The sequence below is a fragment of the Thermoascus crustaceus genome (genome assembly GCF_041956765.1).
Source record: "Thermoascus crustaceus strain CBS 181.67 unplaced genomic scaffold VTN00scaffold_11, whole genome shotgun sequence".
Classification (NCBI taxonomy): Eukaryota; Fungi; Ascomycota; class Eurotiomycetes; order Eurotiales; family Thermoascaceae; genus Thermoascus; species Thermoascus crustaceus.
The window spans coordinates 217531-239380 of NW_027192537.1; the positions used below are offsets into that span (position 1 = coordinate 217531).

At 51.7% G+C, this 21850-nt stretch overlaps 9 protein-coding genes across 9 annotated transcripts; 3 read left to right on the plus strand and 6 right to left on the minus strand.

Moving 5' to 3' along the window:
• Nucleotides 1-188: 188 nt before the first annotated feature.
• VTN00DRAFT_2827 (uncharacterized protein) lies at nucleotides 189-1891 on the minus strand (the record flags this gene model as incomplete). Its single annotated transcript, XM_069429080.1, has 6 exons — nucleotides 189-1085; nucleotides 1153-1185; nucleotides 1278-1288; nucleotides 1387-1433; nucleotides 1563-1602; nucleotides 1801-1891. 6 exons carry the CDS (start codon nucleotides 1889-1891, stop codon nucleotides 189-191), a joined length of 1119 nt encoding a protein of 372 aa, XP_069283243.1.
• Nucleotides 1892-2545: 654 nt separating this feature from the next.
• Nucleotides 2546-3655, minus strand: VTN00DRAFT_2828 (uncharacterized protein; the record flags this gene model as incomplete). The annotated part of the gene is made up of 2 exons (XM_069429081.1): nucleotides 2546-3592; nucleotides 3650-3655. The coding sequence occupies 2 exons, from the start codon at nucleotides 3653-3655 to the stop codon at nucleotides 2546-2548; spliced, it is 1053 nt and encodes a 350-aa protein (XP_069283244.1).
• A 758-nt stretch (nucleotides 3656-4413) lies between these two features.
• On the plus strand, nucleotides 4414-4816 carry VTN00DRAFT_2829 (ribosomal protein P2; the record flags this gene model as incomplete). Its single annotated transcript, XM_069429082.1, has 2 exons — nucleotides 4414-4572; nucleotides 4640-4816. The coding sequence occupies 2 exons, from the start codon at nucleotides 4414-4416 to the stop codon at nucleotides 4814-4816; spliced, it is 336 nt and encodes a 111-aa protein (XP_069283245.1).
• Nucleotides 4817-5438: 622 nt separating this feature from the next.
• VTN00DRAFT_2830 (40S ribosomal protein uS19) lies at nucleotides 5439-6368 on the plus strand (the record flags this gene model as incomplete). Its single annotated transcript, XM_069429084.1, has 5 exons — nucleotides 5439-5456; nucleotides 5534-5552; nucleotides 5743-5800; nucleotides 5917-6213; nucleotides 6299-6368. The coding sequence occupies 5 exons, from the start codon at nucleotides 5439-5441 to the stop codon at nucleotides 6366-6368; spliced, it is 462 nt and encodes a 153-aa protein (XP_069283246.1).
• A 991-nt stretch (nucleotides 6369-7359) lies between these two features.
• VTN00DRAFT_2831 (uncharacterized protein) lies at nucleotides 7360-8395 on the minus strand (the record flags this gene model as incomplete). Its single annotated transcript, XM_069429085.1, has 2 exons — nucleotides 7360-7491; nucleotides 7574-8395. The coding sequence occupies 2 exons, from the start codon at nucleotides 8393-8395 to the stop codon at nucleotides 7360-7362; spliced, it is 954 nt and encodes a 317-aa protein (XP_069283247.1).
• A 712-nt stretch (nucleotides 8396-9107) lies between these two features.
• VTN00DRAFT_2832 (uncharacterized protein) lies at nucleotides 9108-10939 on the minus strand (the record flags this gene model as incomplete). Its single annotated transcript, XM_069429086.1, has 3 exons — nucleotides 9108-10049; nucleotides 10113-10412; nucleotides 10676-10939. The coding sequence occupies 3 exons, from the start codon at nucleotides 10937-10939 to the stop codon at nucleotides 9108-9110; spliced, it is 1506 nt and encodes a 501-aa protein (XP_069283248.1).
• Nucleotides 10940-12192: 1253 nt separating this feature from the next.
• On the minus strand, nucleotides 12193-15955 carry VTN00DRAFT_2833 (uncharacterized protein; the record flags this gene model as incomplete). The annotated part of the gene is made up of 3 exons (XM_069429087.1): nucleotides 12193-12300; nucleotides 12362-15420; nucleotides 15592-15955. 3 exons carry the CDS (start codon nucleotides 15953-15955, stop codon nucleotides 12193-12195), a joined length of 3531 nt encoding a protein of 1176 aa, XP_069283249.1.
• Nucleotides 15956-16874: 919 nt separating this feature from the next.
• On the minus strand, nucleotides 16875-18527 carry VTN00DRAFT_2834 (uncharacterized protein; the record flags this gene model as incomplete). Its single annotated transcript, XM_069429088.1, has 1 exon — nucleotides 16875-18527. The coding sequence occupies one exon, from the start codon at nucleotides 18525-18527 to the stop codon at nucleotides 16875-16877; it is 1653 nt and encodes a 550-aa protein (XP_069283250.1).
• A 2288-nt stretch (nucleotides 18528-20815) lies between these two features.
• VTN00DRAFT_2835 (uncharacterized protein) lies at nucleotides 20816-21541 on the plus strand (the record flags this gene model as incomplete). The annotated part of the gene is made up of 1 exon (XM_069429089.1): nucleotides 20816-21541. One exon carries the CDS (start codon nucleotides 20816-20818, stop codon nucleotides 21539-21541), a length of 726 nt encoding a protein of 241 aa, XP_069283251.1.
• Nucleotides 21542-21850: the final 309 nt, after the last annotated feature.

Consider the following 21850-nt stretch of genomic DNA (forward strand, 5'->3'; position numbering starts at 1 on the left):
TAAGCTATCTACATGGTAAATGAGCGTTCCTTATATACCCTATAGTACATTAAACAGTCTATAATGCTTTTCGTTTGGCTGTTGATTTTTATAAAATAATATGGCACCATGCAAGGCATAACTTCAATTATAGTACTGTACTAGCTTAAAAGGGTCACGATACTATACTAGGTAAGCAGGTAGGTATTCTACAACTTCGACCCCTCCGGCTCTCCGATCAGAGTCAAAAAACTCTCGTGCACCTCGTCCGTCAAATCGCTCGCCTGCATACTCCTCCCCTTGCTCTTGAACGCGCGCCGCGAGCACTCGCGGGTCAGCGAGCTGCCCGCCCACGCCACCAACAGCAGCGTCGTGGCCGGCGACATCCTCTTCCCCTCGGCATTGATCTCCGCCTCGACCTCCTGCTTCGTCTGCGCCTCCGTCTCGTTGTCGCTCTCGCCCGTGTCCCACATCTTCTCGTGGTACGCCGCCCGCCAGGCCAGCAGCGTCCCCAGCGACCCCGTGAGCGTGTCGCCCTGGCCCCCGCTGCGCTTCAGCCCGCCCTCGATATCGGAGATGATGCTGGTCACCCCGTTGGAGATGACGTCGTGCGGGCCCTTCTGGATGATACATACCCCGCCCAAGGCGCGGGAGAGCTTCTCGCACGCCTCGGACTCCCGACTCACCCTCTCGTCCTGCGAGACCGACGGCTTATCTTTCAACTGCTTCTCCACCTCCGCCTGACTCGGCAACTCGACCCCCATCGCCTTCGCCAGTCGCCCGAACTCGACCACGTTCGGCGTCAGGATGCATTCCTTGTACCCCTTCACCAGGTCCGGGTTCTCCGTCACGAGGAGCAGCGCGTCCGCGTCCAGCACGAACGGGATCGAGCGGGACCGCGCCTCCTTCATGATCTCCGCGACGACCTTCTGCGTCACACCGTCCCGGCCCAGACCGGGTCCGATCACGAGGACGTGCAGGCGGGACATCATCCCGATGATGGGGCCCGTCAGGGTCGGGAGGTCGAGGTTGTTCGGGTTGGGGACGGAGGCGCTGCTGGGCAGGATGGGGTGGACCATGAGGTTTGGGGAGTAGGATTTGATGACCTGTTTGTTTCCCTGGTTAGTAACCCAGTGGTAGTTTTTAAGGAAAGATGTAGATGAACAAACGTACCGGTGCCGCTGATCGTTCGCATATCACATGGCTCTGGAGGATGTTTTGTCAGTCTCCTGAGTCGAGTCGAGTCAAGGTGCCTAGACAATGTAATTGTCATCTTGTTGTCGATTCAGGCAACTCACCATGTCACATCCTAGAGCAGTTAGCATAAAATACACACTACTTGAGAAAGGAAATTGCAATATAATAGAAAAAAATGGTAGAACTTGACACATGGAACGAACAACATACCTAACCTCGCAGACGCCATCGCAGAGAAATACGGCGCTCCAGTATAACTACCCAGACAGATACGATTAGCATCTATTTTAAGAAACCACAAATTCCAATACACCTCTCCTCCACTCCATCGCAATGCAATTAAGGATATAAGGATATAGAACAGAAAGAGAAAGAGAAAAGCTTACTCCGAACTACCCCCAATAACAGCCACGCGGCCCAGTTGTCCTGACTCGATTCAACGCCGTTAGCATTAGCACTTAATCTCAATCTCATTGAACGACATTCCTGAACCGTATGCGATGGGAATAACATCCAGAAAGCCCGAAAAGAACTTGACTCGGCAACATCTCATCCCACAGCGCAAGCAAACAATATAAATAAGTAGTATATATAGAAGGAAGATATAGGGCGAACAGAACAAACCTTTATGAAACCTCTCCAACATGGGCGGCACGATCTTGCGCACCTTGGCAAACAGCGCCTTGGAGGAGGTCGACACGTGGACGGTCTCCATGGCGGCGGCGTTTGAAATAACAATAACACTCCTGACTGATGCGGCGATTGATCTCCCTCTAATCTGAAACTTTTTGGATGTCAAAAAACTCAATTGCGCCGAGGGGGTGGGATTTTTTCAGGTTGTATAGAGTTGTTCTGTATCAAGGCACGGCGGGCAAGCGACGGGATGACTTCAGACGCGGGCGGGTGATGTCACCGCCGACGGCTGCGGGGTCTAGAGTCCAGACACGCCGGAAAATGCTGACAATGCCGCCAGATAGGAAAAAAGGCGACGGTATCCTGCTAAAATATGCATGTTCGATGCAAAAGGTCGATCCAGATCGAGTAGAGCTTGTATGTCCTACCAAAAGCTAGATTAATTGCCTACACCTAAAACAAAGGAGATATCGCTGAGCAGGATGTATCTCAACTATTTCAGCTATTCTATAAACACGTCCGAAAAGAAAGATCGCCCTCAATTGCAAGACAAAAGAAAAGACAAATCAAATCACAAATATGCCCGATCCTTTGCAAACACCTGACGCACAGCAAATGCTTGTAAGATAGAACTCGATGTAGGACACGCACGCCGGGTATCCGCCGCTGATGCTTCGTATTCCAAAAATGGTCACAAGAAATAAGACACAGATTCGTATTAGAAGGTCCGAGAGATTCATCGCTTCGACTTGGCCAGGGCGGCCAGCTTCTTCTTCCGTTCGAGCTTCTCCCTCTTGGCCGCCATTTCCGCCCTGATATCTTCCTCGTCTTCCTTCTTGGCGGCTCTCAGTGCGGCTTCTTCTTCCTGCTCCACATCCTCCAGTCCAGCCTCCATGTCAGAGGACTCGTCCGAGTAGTAATCATCATAGTCGTTGTAGTAATCACCCTCGTCTTCCTCGTCGGTTCCAAGGTATTCGTCCCTTCTAGCTGGCCTGCCATAGCGTGCCGGCGCTCGCTTCTGGAGATCGTTAGGTTGACGGCGGGGCGGTAAGCCAGCTGTTCCCTTGTACGTTGGCAGAGGTTGCGTCGGTCGTGCAGTACCCTTGTAAGTATTTTCCTCTGGCTCCCGGCGCTTGACGGGTCCTCCTTCGCCGGGTTTCCCGCCGGCTTTCACACCAGCAGAGGCCCCAGAGGCTGTACCGACTTTCTTCCCCTGTCGAGCTTCCTTCTCCTTCGCCATTGCCTCCAAAGCGCGCTTCTTCCGTTCGGCCTTGCTCAGCTTCTCCTTCGGGACAGCCTGATGCTTGAGCATTCCAACCTGCGTCGGAGCCTTCTGCTGCACCTCTTTGGCCTTGAGCATAAGATCCGCAAAGGATCCCTTGGGAGGAGGCTTGGAAGGTGCAGCTGCTGGCGGCGTTTTCGGGGCACTGGATGCTCCGCTGGACGTCGACGGTTTTGCGGCGGTTTTGGCACCACTGGTCGCGGGAACGGAAGCTGGACGCGGTTTGGTTGCTGCAGATGCAGAAGGCATGGGTTTCGAAGGTGTAGATTTGGAGGGCGCGGGCCCATCGGGCTTATCGGGGCGGCGGAGCTGCTCCTCAGCCTTCCGCTTTACCCCCGCTCCTGCGGGGTTACTACCCCGTGCAGGCGCATCTTTCGATCCCTCGGACTTTCCTGCAGCGCCTGAGGAGCCTGGTGCCGGAGATCGAGGCGCCGCTGGAGTCGGTGGAGGGAGAGAGGCAGGCTTGCCTGTCTCAATAGACGAGAGCACAGAACTGAGAAACTGCTGATCTGTTAGCACACGTTCCACAGGCAGATGGAGATGGGACTGGAGACATACACTCATCGTGAGAAGTGCAAGTGACCTTCGGCAGTACAGATAAGAGAGAAGGGGATGTTCACCGCCGATGGTTGGTATGACGAAGTAGCGTCATGACTCCGGCGCGACACCGCTGGCCATGTGTCGGGGGAGAAAAGTGACTCTGGCTGCGACTCGGCTGACAAAGCGCCGCTGGAGACTTTACACCCCAGACAAAGCGGAGAATGGGAGATTTCCGGACAGAATCTGGCAGCTCGACGCCTCGAGCTCGAGAGAAAAGAGAGAGAGGAAGAGAGGGCGGGGAGAGGAGAGATGAAAGACAGCAACAGCGCGGCAGTGAGACTTCTAGAAGGGCAATGGTCACGTGACTATGTGCCTGGCTCCGTGACTCCGTGGCGTTTCGTTACTCTGGTATCGTCCCGTACCGTTCTGTACTAGTACCATGCGCCACGGCGCTCGCTTACGGCAGCCTCTCCGCACCAGCCACACCCGCGCCCGCCGCACTTTTCTCTGCGTTTGCGATTTTGGTATTTGGTCCTCGATCTTCGTCCACGAACGAAGCTTTCGTCCTTCAACCCTCCCGACGAACACGACGTTTCAGTCTCCGCCCAACTCGCGGTTAAATCGATTGATTCTCCTGTTCGCCAAATCTACTTTATGTAAGTCGCCGCTGTCGATTCATTCTTTTTTCGTCTCGATCTATATAGGTCCAATTCTGCGCGGAAATCGAACATTTTGCGACTGTGGACTAACAGACCGTCTCCCTGCATATAGAAACCACCAAAATGAAGCACCTCGCCGCTTACCTCCTGCTCGGCCTTGCCGGCAACACCTCCCCCTCTGCCGCTGACATCAAGGGCGTCCTTGAGTCTGTTGGCATTGACGCTGACGAGGAGCGTCTGGAGAAGCTCATCTCCGAGCTTGAGGGCAAGGACATCCAGGAGGTCCGTCACACCCTTTCCCATTCCGCAACTCAATTGAACGGCTACTGACATCTTTCTCCTCGTATAGCTGATCTCCGAGGGTACCACCAAGCTCGCCTCCGTCCCGTCCGGCGGTGCTGCTGTTGCTGCTGGTGGCGCTGCTGCCCCTGCCGCCGGCGGTGCTGCTGCCGAGGAGAAGAAGGAGGAGAAGGAGGAAGAGAAGGAGGAGTCCGACGAGGACATGGGCTTCGGTCTGTTCGACTAAGCGTCTCGCCCCCGCGCGCGCAAAGTTACGATTGTGGAGGAGTAGAGGTCTGGATGCGATCAGGAGAATCATCGCCGTGGAGAATTTTAGTCAATTGGTTTTGCAGGGCCTGCGTTTCTCCCCAGGCTGTTCTGACGCAGTTACGATTATGTATGTATCTCATGTGAGCTGAAAAAAGGGCTCTCTTAGACAATCCAGACGCTCGATCTCTACACCTTTCTCACTTGCATTAAATATTACCCCGTAGAACCGCAAAATTCTTGCTCCTGGAGAAGACATACAAAGTAGCTCAGCGTATAATAAATAATAAGAGCCACAGAATTTAACCAATTATCGCCCTTAATTGACTGAAATGCATGAGATCTACTCCTTTCGAGCCCACCTCGATAGGCTGGACCGTCGCTAGCCCTAACCCGCGGCTGACCTGAAGCGGCCTAGCGCGTTAGGGTTTGAGACCTAGGGTGGGCACTTAGCCGAGACTCCCGCCCACCTCGAAACTTGAAGCGAGCGCAGAACAAGTCAAGAACAGCCCCGACGAAGCCTTCAGCGACCGACACGACAACCATCTTCCCTCGCTTTTCGAGAGCTCGTCCGGAAAGCGCCCAGAGGAACATCTGCAACCATGGCTGACACCGAATACGTGAGTCTTTTTTTCCATTGCAAACATGTTGCTGGCCGCGTCATGGAAGAAGATTGCTGACATTGATATTCCTGTAGAACGCCGAGGAGGCTGCCGGTACGTTGTCGATATTCCCCTACATGAAACCCTTTCTTCCCTCAAACGACTAGGAAAAGAAATTGATGGTTTGGTGATGGGATTCGCTGCTGGGGTTCTATGATCGAACTCGATGGAGGGGAGGGGATGGACGCGATACAGAAAAGCGCCTCAAGAGACGGATATGCTGACAAGAGATGTTCGCCCACAGAGTTGAAGAAGAAGAGGCAGTTTAAGAAGTTTACCTACCGTGGCATTGACCTCGACCAGTATGTCGACCTGCTCTCATTTTCATACACACGCCAATACGATCACTCGCACCGCATGAGATAGATAACTTTTTTGGTTGGCCATGGAAAATTCCTGACAGCGATGTTTAAAACAGGCTCCTCGACCTCTCCTCTGAGCAGCTGCGTGATGTCGTGCACGCTCGCGCCCGCCGCCGCTTCAACCGCGGTCTGAAGCGCAAGCCCATGGGCCTGATCAAGAAGCTCCGCAAGGCCAAGCAGGAGGCCAAGCCCAACGAGAAGCCCGAGCTCGTCAAGACGCACCTGCGTGACATGATCGTTGTCCCCGAGATGATCGGCAGCGTCATCGGTATCTACTCCGGCAAGGAGTTCAACCAGGTTGAGATCAAGCCTGAGATGGTCGGCCACTACCTGGGAGAGTTCTCTATCACATAGTATGTCCCGTTTCCCCTCCCCTCTACCCGTTTATTTTTGCCTTTCAGCAAAAGTTGTGAATATAGATCTCTAACAACCACGCAGCAAGCCCGTCAAGCACGGTAGACCCGGTATCGGTGCCACCCACTCCTCCCGTTTCATTCCCCTCAAGTAAACGAACCAATGCTATTGTGGGAAGACGGACGAGACGAGAGATGGAATGGTATGGGTCATTGTTGGTTGTTAGATGAGTTGACGCGGTTCGGCTGTTTTCATGTCATATAGAAAAAAGAGAGCCTCTTACTGGCGTGAAACGGGGAACTTGGATGAAAAAAGTGTCGGCCGCGGCCGGTCAGACCGCGCGGCATGGTGAAACCTGGCATTGTTCCTTTTTCCAGCTAGGCTAAGTTAGCTAGGTGAAAGGGTTTCCTTGTTTCTAACGAATTGATATCTTTCTGACCAAACTGACCCCATGTTCTATCCCTTCACAAGTGCCGCATATAAGCTTGGATGAAACGTATTATAAATACATATATCTTTTACCCCATACCAAAGAGAGGAACATGAAGCGAGAAGAGAGCCATCATCCTAGTACAACATAAAACATGTGTGTATCTGCAGGTCGTACAATTCATCTGCATCCTCCGTCGATTCCCCAGGGGTAACTAACGAGTATCACGTACTGTCGACGGACGCTCCTACAAGAAAGTTTAGGAACTTAGATATTCCACAACTGTTTTACACTTAAGTAGGATCTCTCGTTGCTAAGAGCTTTCAATGCAGTCCATTGCTACACTCCATCGTTGTTTCGAGTCTGCTATCTACATACATGCCACAAATTGAAAATGGAGAAGAGAGAGAACAGTTGAAATGCTTGAAGCAAATAATCGAGAAATATGGGAGTCGTATCGCTATACAAACTCGACAAAAGAGTTGTCGTGTCTTGTTCCCTTTCTGCGGTCGAATTTGAGGATTCTAGCTCCAGTGTCACATAACTGTGGTGAAATCGGCGAGAGAGTTTCATCTTTCGATCACTCCACAAAGGATACGGTAACGACAAAGCACAGTTATGAATAACAGATGTGGCTCTTGCATCTTAATTGAGCGGTCCCTGGAGTTGCACACTTCGCACGGAGGCGTGATGACGCAGAAGGGTCTGGTGTCTTTTAGCTGCTGGGAATGAGGTACACAGTGCATAAGGCGGACAGAATGAAGGCGGGTCTGAGGCTCTGGGGTTTAGAAGACTTGGACGCGTGCCAGTAGTGAGAAGCTGAGTCAAATATCGGAGTGTAAGAACCCTGCGGACGACAAGAGCGGAAGATCATTTGAGAAGCAACGCTGGGCCGGTCAAGTGATGGAATCAATATCCCATCCACACACCCCACCAATGGATATGTTCTCAGATTCCTCACGATCGTCATTTCCACCAGGCGTGGTCGGCGCGGTCTCATTGTACACTGATCCAGCTGGAGTCAATCTCGGACCAAACCAGACGCGTCCGCTGATGGAAGAGACAACGCTTGCAGCATCATCGGAATTAGAATCCCCGACACCATCGTCGTTATAACCGTCCTCATGGTCATCGGTGTCGTTGTTGTCGTTGTTGCTGTACGCTTGGCTCGGAGCCTGCAAAGATCCTGCCGCTGCCGCTGCTGCTTCCGCAGCGATGGGTCGTCCAACTCTCTCCGCGCGGTCGTTACTACGGTCTAAAAAGCCATTATAGTAGTCTGCGATGTAGTAGTCCATGTCGTGATGAGTATCAGATTCGTATTCAGCCTCATCCATGCCGTAGTCGTCTGTGTCGTGAGTATCATGACCGCTGTTGTCCTCATCCCCGTCGTAGTATTCGCCATCCTCGAAAGCGTTGTCTTCGGCGGCCCCCGCGGCTTCTTCTTGTGGTGTAAACCCTTCTTGGAAGGCAATGTAATCGCTATTTACTGACAAAGGTGGGAGATCACGAATTCTCTGTGCCAGTTCAACCGCAAGATACATCTTTCTATAGATCTCATGGAAGGATGTCCAGAGCTCTGGGTTCGGTATCTTGCGGCTGATTTCAGCCATTCTGGTATAGTCGGGCAGTAGGTCGGGGTGAGCTGCAAGCAAGAGAGGAAGGAGAAACGCGAAGTCGTCGCGTTTAATATAGAACCGGCTGTCGACTCTGGCTTCAGCCTGTCCATCCATGTGGTTAGCGTTCGAAGGCATGGCTGGCTGGTTTGATAAATTCAAAAAGATTCCAACGAGCAGAGTAGCAGGTAGGAGATTGGATAGGATTGCAAACAGGATGAAGTGGGCAGGTGTTCTTCAGCCACGGAGGTGCAGTGAATAGAGAGGGCGCAACAGACAAGATCGAGAGTGACAACTTTGGAAGTGCGAAAAGAATTTGGCTTATGGTAGATGTTTCCAAAGTGACGCGACAAAGATGTGTCAGAGACAGCTGATCTGGAGGCAGGCAAGAAAAGTCACTCAATGGATAGCACGCAGATCTCCTTGTCTCGCGTCTAGCAAAGATACCGTGTGAAAGAATGCAGATGCAGGACAGCTGCCTTAGCAGACGTATGGGCTTGGTAGATGATAGCAGTTGTGCTCTTGAAGGTGATGTCTGAGCTGGAAGAAGTGGCAGGAGATATGGTACGAAGGAGTACTGAGGTAACAAGGGAAGTTGTAGTGAGGTGAGGAAAAGAAACCAGACAAGGGAAAGACCTTCATAGAAGATTTCTGTTGGGGAATTCACTTGCGACAACAGCGACATTCATGTGCTTGGAACCGCACGCGCCAGACCAGCTGTGAAAGTGATTTCTAAGTGTGAGGTTTGTGATGAATCGCTCAGGTATCACTTGGAAAACTCCCTTCATATACAGGATAGGTGTCGGGAAACAGTGCAGGTGTTGGAAAGCAGGAGCGTTGGAGACCTACCTCATGCTTGCTCCCCAAATGAGGCATTTTGAAGTGCCTCATCTGCAAGCCCTTCCAGCTTCTCCCATTCCCTCTTTATATCCTCCGTCATCATGGCAGGATCCAACCCATTTGCTATAAACTCTCCATGCACCTCATTATAAGCTGCCCTTACCATCTCTCGGAACCTTGGAACCGTGCAAGCTTCGCGTTCCTTTTCGACCAGTCGGGCAAGAAGAGACCAAATTATAAGGCCAAAGTTCAATTCGAACTTTTGGAGGGACACAGGGTCTTCCTGGTGAGTATCGATACCTTGAGATATATGTATAGCAAGCTTCGCCAGTGCCCACACATGTAATTGACGGATTGGATGGGCAAACTGCGGATATATAACAGGGTCAACACGTAGATAGCGGATGACTGCCTGTGCGAAAGCTGACTGAAACTGTTGCGCAGAGAGAAGCGACACGATTAATTCATCGCGTAAGGAAACATATGGCTGCCGGGTAATGGGACACGCAGATGTCTTGTGCAGTATATATATAGCAGACTTCAGCTTCGCGACAGATCTGGACGGCACGTCGTCGGCGGTGGCAGAGGCCATCAGCACTTTTGCCTTCTCCTCAGCAGCTTCGGCAGCGGACACGTCAATAGGCCTTGCCAAAGTCTGCTCTTCAGGTAAAGATGATTCTGTCTGGCACTTCGAGCACTGACAGTCGAAATAGTACCGTCGAGCCAGTTCCTTCTGGCGGACGTTATATGGGTTGCTCGTGTCAACATATGATATAAAAATCTGCTCGTCCGCTTTGATCGGTTGAATTGCCTTCACGAAGAGCTCATCGCCGTCAAACCCGGTGATGCAGTTATAGTCACAGCTGTGGTTTATAAGGGCCGCGAACGGGTGTGCATATAGACCAATGCGATCATAAAAGGGAGTGGTGAGGTTGAAGGAGTTGATGTCGAGCTTTGCGTCACATTAGCTTTCAGACACTTGGTCAAAAGCGAGATGGGGATACCTATAGCTCACCTTGGCGAAGAAGGTAGAAATTGTCTCTTCCTTTAGGTTGGTGCCAGAATACTCCTTGACTGCCTTTGCTGACAGCAATATCCGCTCCCACTGCTCGCTGTTCAGGTCACGAATTTCCCGGGCATGGGTCTCAAGCTTGAGAAACATATCCAGCCCCCGGCTGTCATATTTCTGACGGTCGTGGCGGAGAACGATCCGAAGAACGGCCCTAACGCTGTTTGGGAGGATTCTTGGGCGCAGATTCTCGAATATAGAGCACTCCAGTGAGTGTGCAAATTTCCAGTCCTTGGCTTGACATGTCTGAGAAGAAAATCAGTGCTCGAGTCATCTTCTATACATGAAATGACAGGACAAAGAAATTCACAATCACTGGTAGTGAAAAGAAGATTTTGGCGCTAACACCATTCTGTATCACGGGATATAGCGCAGTTTAGGTAGTGAAAAAGACGGGGGAAACTGACAAAGGTGGAATGTGCAGATAACGTGACATCAAAGTTCCAAAAAGAGAAAGCTGAATCAGGATTGATTGAACCAGTGAACTAAGGGAACAGGAAAAGACCAACCTTGTCACAATACTTCACAATGTGGCATCCGGTGCAAGCCCTCAACGTCCTGGTCTCCTCCATCTGCTTTCTGCCAAAACAACCTGAGCACGTGTCATCCAGTCTTGGAGTATCCAGCACTGCCACAAAGGGGCTTTTGATATGCAGCACATCTTGACCTGGATTAATGTCCGAGGTGGCGAAGAGACCCGTCCCCATGCCACCAGGGGCTGGGTGAAGAGTGGTCTTGGTGTGCACAGATGGAAGGGGATTCGAGGAAGACATTTTCTGTGCTTACTTGCTGAGAATTCTGTTCAGGTTGCTCAAGAGACAGATTGATGTGAGGTAATATAGGGATCTCGAGGGATTCAGGCCGAGATTCTTGAAAGATAAATGAGAATAGACAAGGGGCAAGAAAAGAAATCTTCAGCTCAAGAAGGTCAATTGTCCTCGTCTCCTATTTCAGAACACGCATGAAATGCCACCGGCCTGCTGCACAGTTTCTCTTTAGATATCGTCCTCGAATTCTCCGAAGGGCGCTCTGATCCTTCTCCAATAAAAAGAAGCTGGGTGGGGAAAGGTTGAGGATATCGGTATCAGGAATACCAGAAAAATCAGAGAACACAAGCAGTTCACTTCATAAGGGGGGTAAATGAAGTCAAAGTGTTACACCAAAAGTGTCTATCGCTTAGTCAACCAGATGAAAATAAACATGCGGGTCTAAACAAGTTCAGTGCTTGTTATCGTCAGAGTTAAATGCGGCTGTCATCCCCCCGCTGGTGGTTTAGAGCATAAACAATGGAAACCGGAAGTCTTGGCATCGTAAGCGACAGGCAATCAGGATCATCAATCACAGGCATCAGTCGGGACTTGAGCTACAACTTTTTTGGCCTGATTAATATAATTTTTATCTCTATAACACTACGTGATTTATGGCAGCAAGACAACTTCTTACAGTTTTCGGACCTAGTTGGATGCTGCAAGCTAGAAGTGTTCTAACACATTAGCTCTTCCCAGCACGAGTACGGTAGGTACTATTCAGAACAGTTAAGAGAATACTTCTCTTGGAGATGGGATTTGATAACAGTATATATACACGTACATACATGGAGTATAAATGTAACAAGAATGTAGGAGAGAACAAGTTCCGTCTGCTTTTCTTGCTCACTCAACAAATAGAATAGCCAGCCTACTATTGTAACCCAAGAGGTGACACTGACACAAAATGATTCGATAGAGAGTCATAGAGGAAAATATCCCAACCCTGCACACTCTTTCGCCGCGCGGGACAAAGCAGAGTACCTAGAGGCTGAAAAACTTAGAAGGACATAAATAAAAAAGAGAAAACTGGCATTCTATCACCAGAAAGCCCATCCGCCCCATAGGATGACCATAGAATAGACTTTTTTTGTTTAGATAGAGAAAAATCGGAAGGGGATACCTTTCCTTTTTCTTTTTCGTTTCGGTCAACTCGGAGTTGAATGAAGAAAAAAACGTCTTGCACATCTTCGCATACATATCGTCGTAAACGTCGATATTTAAAGCAGCTTTCCACCGACGAATTCGGACCAGCTACGGACCTCGGAAGGAATGCCCTCCTTGCGGGGGAGCTTCTCGCTCATACACTGGGCGAAGAGGAGAGCAGTCTATTGTGGGTCAGTATATGAAACAAAAGAGAGATAGGAGGAAAAGTTGATAATGACATACCTTTGGCTCCATGAAGAGAGGAACACCAAAGTCCACGGCGTTGCGGCGCATGACATAGTCCTCATCCAGCAGAGTCTTGCCTCTCTGCTTGGCGAGGTTGAAGACACCACGGATGTCATACTTCTGGAACACCTCGCGGAGAGCCCTCTTGTCCTGCTTGGGGAACTCGATCACATCCACGGTCACATTGCCCTTCGCGGTAGATTCAAGGTGGGCCTTAACCTCGGGACTGGCGGCGAACAGCTTGTATCCGAGCGGGTGCAGGTAGTCAACGATCTGAGACAGGGTCGTGGTGTGGATGTCACCACCAAACAGCAGACCCTCACCAGGCTCGGGGACTCGGAAGTTCATGGTGGACTGAAGCGAAGCCCAGTATGCCTCCACGAGATCCTTTCCGAAGCAAGCGATCTCACCAGTACTGGCCATCTCCACCCCCAAGAACGGATCGGCACCAGCGAGACGGGTCCAACTGAACTGAGGAACCTTAGTAGCGAGGTAATCACGCTTGGTAGCCATGAGGTCTTGAGGCTCGGGAACATCGCGTCCGACAAGCGCCTTGGTCGCAACGTCGATGAAGTTGGTACCCAGAACCTTACTGACGAATGGGAACGAACGAGAAGCACGGAGGTTGCACTCGATGACCTTGAGGTCTGGACGACCAGTCTCTGGGTTGTCAGCCTTGATGATCTGCATGTTGAAAGGACCAGTGATGCTCCAGGCCTTGGCCACTTTCTCGGCGATCTCCTTGACGCGAGCCATGGTGGACTCGTCGAGGTTAGCCGGAGGCAGAACCAGAGTAGCATCGCCAGAGTGGACACCAGCAGCCTCAACGTGTTCGCTGACAGCGTGCAAGAGGAGCTTGCCGCCGGAAGCAACAGCATCAACGTCGATCTCCTGGGCCCCTTCAATGAACTTGGTGATGACGACTGGGTGGTCTGGGGAAACAGCGCTTGCGTTAAGGAGCTTCTCCTTGAGCTCATCCTGGCTGTGGATGACACTCATGGCAGCACCGGAAAGGACGTAGCTGGGACGAACAAGGACGGGGTATCCAACGGACTCTGCGAAGCTCTCAGCCTCAGCGACCGAGGTGAGCTCCTTCCATGCGGGCTGGTCAACACCGATGCTGTCCAGGATCTGGGAGAACTTGTGACGGTCTTCGGCCTTGTCGATATCCTCGGGATCAGTACCAAGAACGTGAGCGCCACCCTTCTCCTGGAGGCGGAGGGCGATGTTCTGCGGCAGCTGACCACCCACGGAAACTACAACACCGCTGGCGTTCTCCAGTTCATAGATATCCATGACACGCTCGTAGCTGAGTTCTTCGAAGTAAAGCTTGTCAGCAGTGTCGAAATCAGTGGAGTACGTCTCCGGGTTGTAGTTGATCATGACGGTCTTCTTGCCCATGTTTCTCAGGGAAAGAGTAGCGTTGACAGCACACCAATCGAACTCAACGGAGCTTCCAATTCTGTACACTCCGCTTCCCAGGATGATAATTCCGTGGTCATCAAACGTAACATCGTGAGACGTGGCATTGTAAGTCGTGTAAAGGTAGTTCGTGTCTGCAGGGAATTCGGCAGCCAAAGTGTCAATCTTCTTGACCCACGGCCTAATACCGAAGCCCTTTCTGCGGGCGCGGACATCGTCCTCAGTGGATCCCACGAGAAGAGCAATCTGCTTGTCCGAGAAACCCAGCTTCTTAGCCTTCAGCATCATCTCCTTCTGGATGCCGAAGAGGCTACCGATCTCCTTGAGCTCGTTGTGGCAGTCCACGATATTTTGGAGCTTGTACAGGAACCACTTGTCGATCTTGGTCAGCTCGTGAACCTTGTCGACGGAGTAGTTTTCGTGAAGCATGGCCTGTCCGATAGCCAGCCAGCGTCTGTCGGTGGGGTTCTTGAGGACCTCATCGAGGTTGTCAAACTTGTCACCCTGGAAGCCAACGTACTTGGGGTCGACCTGGCGGATGGCTTTCTGGAAGGACTCCTCAAAAGTGCGGCCAATGGCCATGACCTCTCCGACCGACTTCATGGAGCTTCCAATATCCCTGTTGACGTGCTGGAACTTGCTCAAATCCCATCTGGGGATCTTGGTCACGATATAATCCAAGCTGGGCTCGAAGTTTGCCGTGGTGGTCTTGGTGACTGCGTTAGGCAGCTCTGGGAGAGTGTGGCCGAGACCGATCTTGGCAGCAGTGTAGGCCAGAGGGTATCCAGTAGCCTTAGAAGCCAAAGCAGACGAGCGAGAGAGACGAGCATTAACCTCGATAACCCTGTAGTCAAGGCCGTCCGGCTGCAGAGCATACTGGACGTTACACTCTCCAACGACACCCAAGTGACGGACAATCTTGATGGCGGCAGTACGGAGCATGTGGTACTCCTCATCAGACAGAGTCTGACTAGGGGCAACGACGATACTGTCTCCGGTGTGGATACCCAGCGGATCGAAGTTCTCCATGTTACAGACAGTGATACAGTTGTTGGCGGCGTCACGGACGACCTCGTATTCGACTTCCTTCCACCCCTTGAGAGACTTCTCGATCAAAATCTGGGGCGTAAGACTCAGCGAGCGGGAAGCCAAGTTCTTCAGCTCCTCCCTGTCCGCTGCAAAGCCAGAACCCAGACCACCCAGAGAATAAGCCGAACGGACAATGATGGGGTACCCGATCTTGTCCGCAGCCTCCAAAGCCTCATCGACGGTGCTAACAGCGACGGACTCCGCAATGGGGATGTTGATCTCGTTAAGTGCCTTGGCGAAAAGGTCACGATCCTCACTAGTCTCGAGGGTCTTAATGCTGGTTCCCAGAACCTTGACGCCGTACCGTTCGAAGATGCCCATTCGGTTCATCTGCACTCCCAGATTCAAACCGGTCTGACCTCCAAAGGTCAACAAGATGCCATCAGGCCTCTCCCGCTCAATAACATGAGTGACATATTCCGGAGTGACTGGGAGGTAGTAAACCTCGTCCGCAAGCTTGTGGTCCGTCTGGATGGTCGCAATGTTCGGGTTGATGAGGACAGACTTCACGCCAGCTTCCTTGAGAGCTTTGAGCGCTTGGGAACCTGTTGATCCGAGATTTTCGTCAGTCAATGCGAGACCAATATTTCAACTGTCGATCCTTGCCCAATGCCTCCACAGAAATCAATGAGGCGAGTTTAGAAAAAATTTTCCAACGTGCTTCCCCATCTCTCTTAAGGATATAATTAACCTGAGCACCAGTGTATTCAACGTACCGGAGTAGTCGAATTCTCCTGCCTGACCAATGCTCAAACCACCACTTCCAATAACGAGAACCTTCTTGACATCAACCAGATCGCGGTTGCTCTGAATAGCGCCGCTGTCGATGTAGGCTCTGGCAGAGGGGGCAGCCTGGGATTCAGAAGCCAGGCGACGGAGGGTGCTCGAGAAGGAGCGCAGCTGCTGCGAGCGCCATGATGAGGGAGCGTTCTGCTGCAATCGCAGACACGGTGAGGCCCAGCGGGCTGCTGCTGTGTGCGTAGAAAAAGAGCGCGAGGCGATCACGGAGGGACGAGTTTCGGCCAGGCAGCGCTGACGCAGCAGGGAAGACGCCTGCGCACAGCGAGCAGGGAGAGCCATATTTGCGCACGGCGCGGGGAAAAGAAGAGAGCGGAGGGGGAGCGGAGAAAAGTGACAGGAGCAGTCAATTGAGCGTGTGCAGCGACCCAGCAGTAGTGTGGTGACTCTCTCCGCTTGCTTTGGCCAGTATGGCCAGTGGTGCCTCTTTTCACACGCTCGACGTTGAAGGAGAGAATAGAATTTCTGGAGCAGGGGAGTCCCGGAAGAAGAAAAGATGCCTCTTAGCGGCCTGTGAGTCAATGCAAGCACAGACTCGCTGGGGAAGAAAATTAGGATAAGAATTTAGATGAGGGCAGAGAGCCAAGCGCGGCCTCCGATAAGAGCTCCGCTGTGCGGAGCCCACCACATAATTTTTTTCTGTTGGTGCTACCAAGATGTCCGTTTTCGCGCCAACATCCGCAGTTCCAGCCATTACGTCTCGTTTCCTGCCAGCAGATCTTGGTGACAGCAGGGAGAACTTTTTTCTTCTCATTTTTTAGCGTTTACCTAGGTAAATATGTTCTACCTCTATCATGTAGGAAAGAAACACAGAACAGACATAGTCCGCCTGGTCTACGTCACTACACAATTGACACCATCTACCCATCGCCTTTCGGGACCGTTGGCTTTGGGCAGGGCCAGGAGAAGAACCACAGGCAGTGAGTCAACCTGCAGAAAGTTAATAATTTCAATAATTTTCCCTGACGCCAAGGTCGGTCCGACACGGTGATTCGGCGAACGGCCGGCGTACCAGGATCGCCGTCTCCGCGTCCTTCTCAACCCTAATCAACCCCAAAAAGATCGCCGTCTACAATGCTCCAATCACCTTTGGCCCTCTTCTCAACAGATCCTTTGGATGACTGATGGCGAGATCTACAACAGATGTGCAAAAAAGGCTCTCGGTTGAATTAATTTTTGATCAGGCCATCTTATCGGATAACTATGCGTCTCCAACGACCCCGACTCGCCCATTCAGACCTGACCACGGACCCTTTGTTCGCTTCTCAGCTCGGGCTTGTCTTCCCCGGTACCTGGTTGATCGGACCTCGGATGCCCAAATGTCCCTATCGTCTTGCTTATCCTCATCATCCCCACCCATAACTCCGTCATAGTCCTGGTTCAAAATGTCGTACACCTCCTTAAGCGTCTCCTTGGCGCTCCCCGCCATCTCGGTCCCAATTGCGGTTTTTTCCTCGACATATTCCCGTTCATTCATCCGAGCGGCACCAGACGCAAATGCCCAAGCCTGCGCGCGGGCAACGACCTCATCTGTCTTGTTCTGCTCTGACCCAGCCGTGGGAGTTCGCGAGCTGATCGCAGCAACGGCGTGTTTGAATCGCGGTTGACGAGCCAGAATAGGGTATTCAGGGAGTAAATGGCTCTCGTCGCTGAGACGATCCAGGATGCGGCGCGTCGTAGACTTCTCCTTGACCAGGATACCGGAGAGATAGGTCTTCTGTATTGCCAACGCCTTCTGGCTCTTAGACAGTGGGAACAGTACCTCACTCGCGTACGGAAGGACGTCAACCACGTCCAGGTCCGAAGATGGTACTGTTTTCTTATCCTCACACATAGACTGGGGTCGCACTTTCGTAGACTGGTTTGTAGCAGGCTGTGACATAACAGAGACTGTGTCGAGGAGAGCCTTTCGGGCGTCCAAATATGCCGCATACTGCTCTCTGATTTGAGCCTTCCGATCCTCGATTGACTGCGAGATATCGTCCATCTCATCCTGGGACAGTTCCTGTAGCGGACTCTTCTCGTCACCTCCCGACGTAACAAGCTTCTCCTCCACCCATTGTACGAGCTCGTTCCGTGTCCGCTGAAGAGCCATAGCCCTTAAAGCTGGAGAGGCGTCACCATTCTGTTTATCCTCAGATGACTCACGCCGTGCCTTCAGCTCCTCGAATAGCTTCTTCTCCCTATCCAGCTGGCCTTTCGCCCGTATCACAGCTTTCTCCAACTTATGTACGAGCTCTTCCAAGCCCTGGCCAGTTCCCCCAAGATCCTGACTCTCATTTTCAATTTGAGCCTCGAACTCGTGTGGTGCCGGAAGCTCTCGATCCCGGTCATGCGCAATGTGTAGATAATCTGGCTTGGCTGCATCCCGCCCGTTGAGCTCGTTCAGATAGTGCTGGAACAGCTTGAGCTTCTCGTGCCGACGACGATCTCGGAGGAGCGCAATGTAGGTTTGCAATTCGGAGCTGGCTCCGCCAGATGCAGCAGTATCACCTCCCACATCTGCCTCGCTCTTCACCCTTCTCGAAGCCACTTCTTCCGCAATCGCATCGTACTCTTTCCTCGCGGCCACATTGGCCTGCAAAGCCTTCAGGTACTCCTTTCTCAGTCCGGTCAACTCGGGCGGGACACGCTTCACGCCGACGACAGCATCGTGCGGTTCACAGAGCGACAGGTGGGACTGCAAGTGGCAGCCCGGGTTTGTAGAGTCATCGTCCGCAAAGATAATCTGTGAACGGAGGTACAGGGTCAACGCTTGGCGAATCCGGAGGGCTTCCTGGCGGCTCTTGAGATACGGCGCCAGGGGTTTCGCGAAGGGTGGAACGTGGGTTGCGGTGTCAGTGCGGCGGGACATTGTCTTCTTGTGAACGAACCCTCCGGTATTATGCACAGTCCCCTTCAGTGCAAGGATGAAATTCAAGAGGGTCCTCTCAGGTGGAGGTCGGGCGTTGGCCGCCGTGCGTCTGTGCTGTTCGGGTCGCCTGTTGTCATTTTGCCGCTTCGAGTGTACGGAGTACTCCGAGGTATTCAGTAACTAGTTAGTTAGAGCACGGGTGGATTATGTAACCGAGGGGTAACTGCAGTTCTCAAAAACCTCATTTATGCTTCTTTTGTTGAGAACAAGGTTTTGAGAACTGAAGCCTACCTGGTTTGCAGATAATTTCTTTTGTATTTTAATGGTCATCGTTTGAGATCGGTTAGCTTAATGTTATCGGTAGCATGGAACTGATATCGAGATATTTTCTGGGGATTATATATTTTTAGTGGAACCCGTCTGGTGCTACTGGATAATGACAGATAGAAATCAGATCAAATCAAAATTTACGGAAGCGCAATTGTAAAGCTTGTCTTCCTGCTTTTTATTTGTTTAGCCCTTCACCGTTATTCTCGAATCCCTTGGTCAGGTTAAAAGGTATCTCCCGGACACTCCCTGTTTTCCAGGTCCAAGAGTATGCGATAGAACTTATCTCTTGTCTATCGGGCAAATATAACTCGACTGTTTCTCCACTACGAGGCGCGAGTTTATACTTATTGATATGTTAGAGTCTGAGGACAGATGATCATCAACAGAGATGGCGGCGGACAAGGGCAGTAGAAGAAGATCGATTACTACGGCACGCCCAATGCTGATTGGGAATGCTACCAGTGCGCACTTGCAGCAATAATCCAACAAAGTTTATGCACATACACGGAGTACTCTGTGGCTGTGAGGCAAACACGGCAGTGCCTGGTCGAGCACTCGAGCTTTCTGCGGGGGAGATTACTGTATTGAGGTGAATTCCGACGCAGCCCCGGAGACGGCTCCAGATCCCAATCTCATTCTCACGGCCATTTATTACTATCGTAACGCCACAGACGGGGCAGAGCTGGACCAGCCGTGCACCTGATCATTCTATGGGCTGTTTCCGAGCTGAACGGACTCGCCACATAGCTCGTCTTTGAGTTCATTGTACATAGGGATTTTTTCCTGCAGAGTCACAAGGTCTCGCAGCTACAGAGGGCATTGAATACTAGTACCTATTCGATACTCGAGCTGAAACGTCGGGCTGGTTTCATCCACAAGTTCAAAGGTGAATGGATGCTCATGGCTCGTGATCCATGGTAATTATCATTGGGGCGTGTCCCTTAGCTCATCTCGATCACTGCAGCTGTGTGGCTGAACATGCCTTACAAGGACCGATGGGGCGGTGTGGCGGCGTCGAGAGGCTCATCGGCAAGTCATGCTTCAGGATCCAGAGATCCGTCCCGTCTCCGTGCCCGCACTCTCTACTCCAGAAGCGTGTCGAGAGTCGAGACAGGGAGCGTCGCTGATTACCATGTCTATGACAATGGTGCTGATAACGATGGCAATCATGCCTCTAAGAGCCCTTGTGGGAGGCTGTCCCGAGCGGCCTTCTCTCGAGATATTCTCAGACGTACCACGTCTCCAATCCAGCATACTTCAATGGACGCATTTGCTGGGACCAGATGTGCTGTTCGCTTCTGCGATCTGCCACCCTTTGAGCTAATCTCTTTACTTATGCAAGGTCACTTCACTATCACGCATACGGCCTAGTAGGCCGCTCTGCATTGTTCAATCTCGTCTCACTGCGCCAATCGTTGCTTTTTATCGTGGCCTGATTCTCGGCAATTGCACACTATTCTGAAGATTAGCACGCCGGAAGGACAGCTGAGCGACATGGCGTTGATGCTAGACACAATCCTTGAGTTGAGGAAGGGTATGTATTCGCCACTCCCTATTCCCCTTGATAAGCAAATATGGGTTTGATAGCAAGCATCAGGGCAACGAAGGATCACCTCGTGATGGCGCTGCTGGCACCGGAGATTATCAAGGTTTTGGGTCGAGTGGATAAGTCATCCGCTTTGCCCAGAAACTCACCTCGTGGTTCAATCCAGCGCATTATTGGCGACTCTTATTTAGTCTCCCTACTATCTCCCACCGGCCCAGGGACCGGCGCCTATGAAGTGCACTCAAATACCCTTACGATCTGCGAACACCCTGCCTAAGAATAAAGAACCCTGACATCACCGAGTCTCTACGCCGGTTCCCAGGGTACGTTTCTCGAGATTTGAGCACGCAGGAAGAAACGTACAGCAGATTGTCAGCCTATACCTCGCGACCTGAAACTCGAGTCCAGCAATATGGCAATGCGAGAACCGCAGATGCGTTCGCAGGAAGTTGGGCCCGGGGCGTCACAGCCTGCGCTCAGCATTAGGACCAATGGCCTACCCTCGAGACCGAACCAGTTTCTCCCGCAAAAGACAATGGACGCTATACCACTAGAGAGTACATCAGCCGGATTCTCGCAAAGACGCTCACCCCCAGGCCCACTACGATCTCCAAACTCCGCGACTCTGAGTCCGGGGACCTTTTCACCTGTTCAGCGTATTGCAGAGGGCTTTCCTGGAAGTCCGCGAAGTCCTCAAAGTCCTCGAAGTTCCAATGCCGCGGGATCATTCAACCCCATCACCGAGACCATACTGCCTGGGGGGAATTCACCACTGGAAGACTATATTCCCGAACCGGAGCCCGGAAATGCAGACCAATGGCAGGACACCAGCAAGGATTCGGAAGTCACAGTTAAAGAGAGCAATGGAGACGATGCCTCATGGCTCCCTCCACAGCCCGAGCCGATCGTGGCACGTCTGACGAAAGTACACTTCTCTTGCTACCAATCTCATCGTTCGATGCCGCCATCGAACAATTTCTGGTATCCCGTGCCCTGCATGACCTGCCGGAAACAGGATCGGGAAGTGCGACATCGCTGCACGTTTTGCTGCCTGCGTATCTGCGCCGACTGCTTCCAGGCTCTCCAGAAATGCAAGGACCGTTCGCTGGCCGAGTTTATGGAGACACATCAGATATAAATTGACAGTGTTTCGAGGGACTGCCCAATCGACACCCTGGACACCGCGGTCTACACTGCTCGCGTTCGACGTGAGAAATAGAATATTATCACGCCTTGTTTGTACATCGCAGACATGGTCTTTGCCAAGGAAAAGGCGAAATGAAAATGATGAGAAGAAAACATATCTGGTATTTGAGAATTGGAAATTTTTGCACAGGACGTTTCATTAACCGGACAATTTAATTGATCAGCTGAATCAGGGATGCGAGTCTTCCTCAATTCAAAGTGGAGAGGAACAGCCGAAAGATTAGGGAAGGCGGAGGCGGTA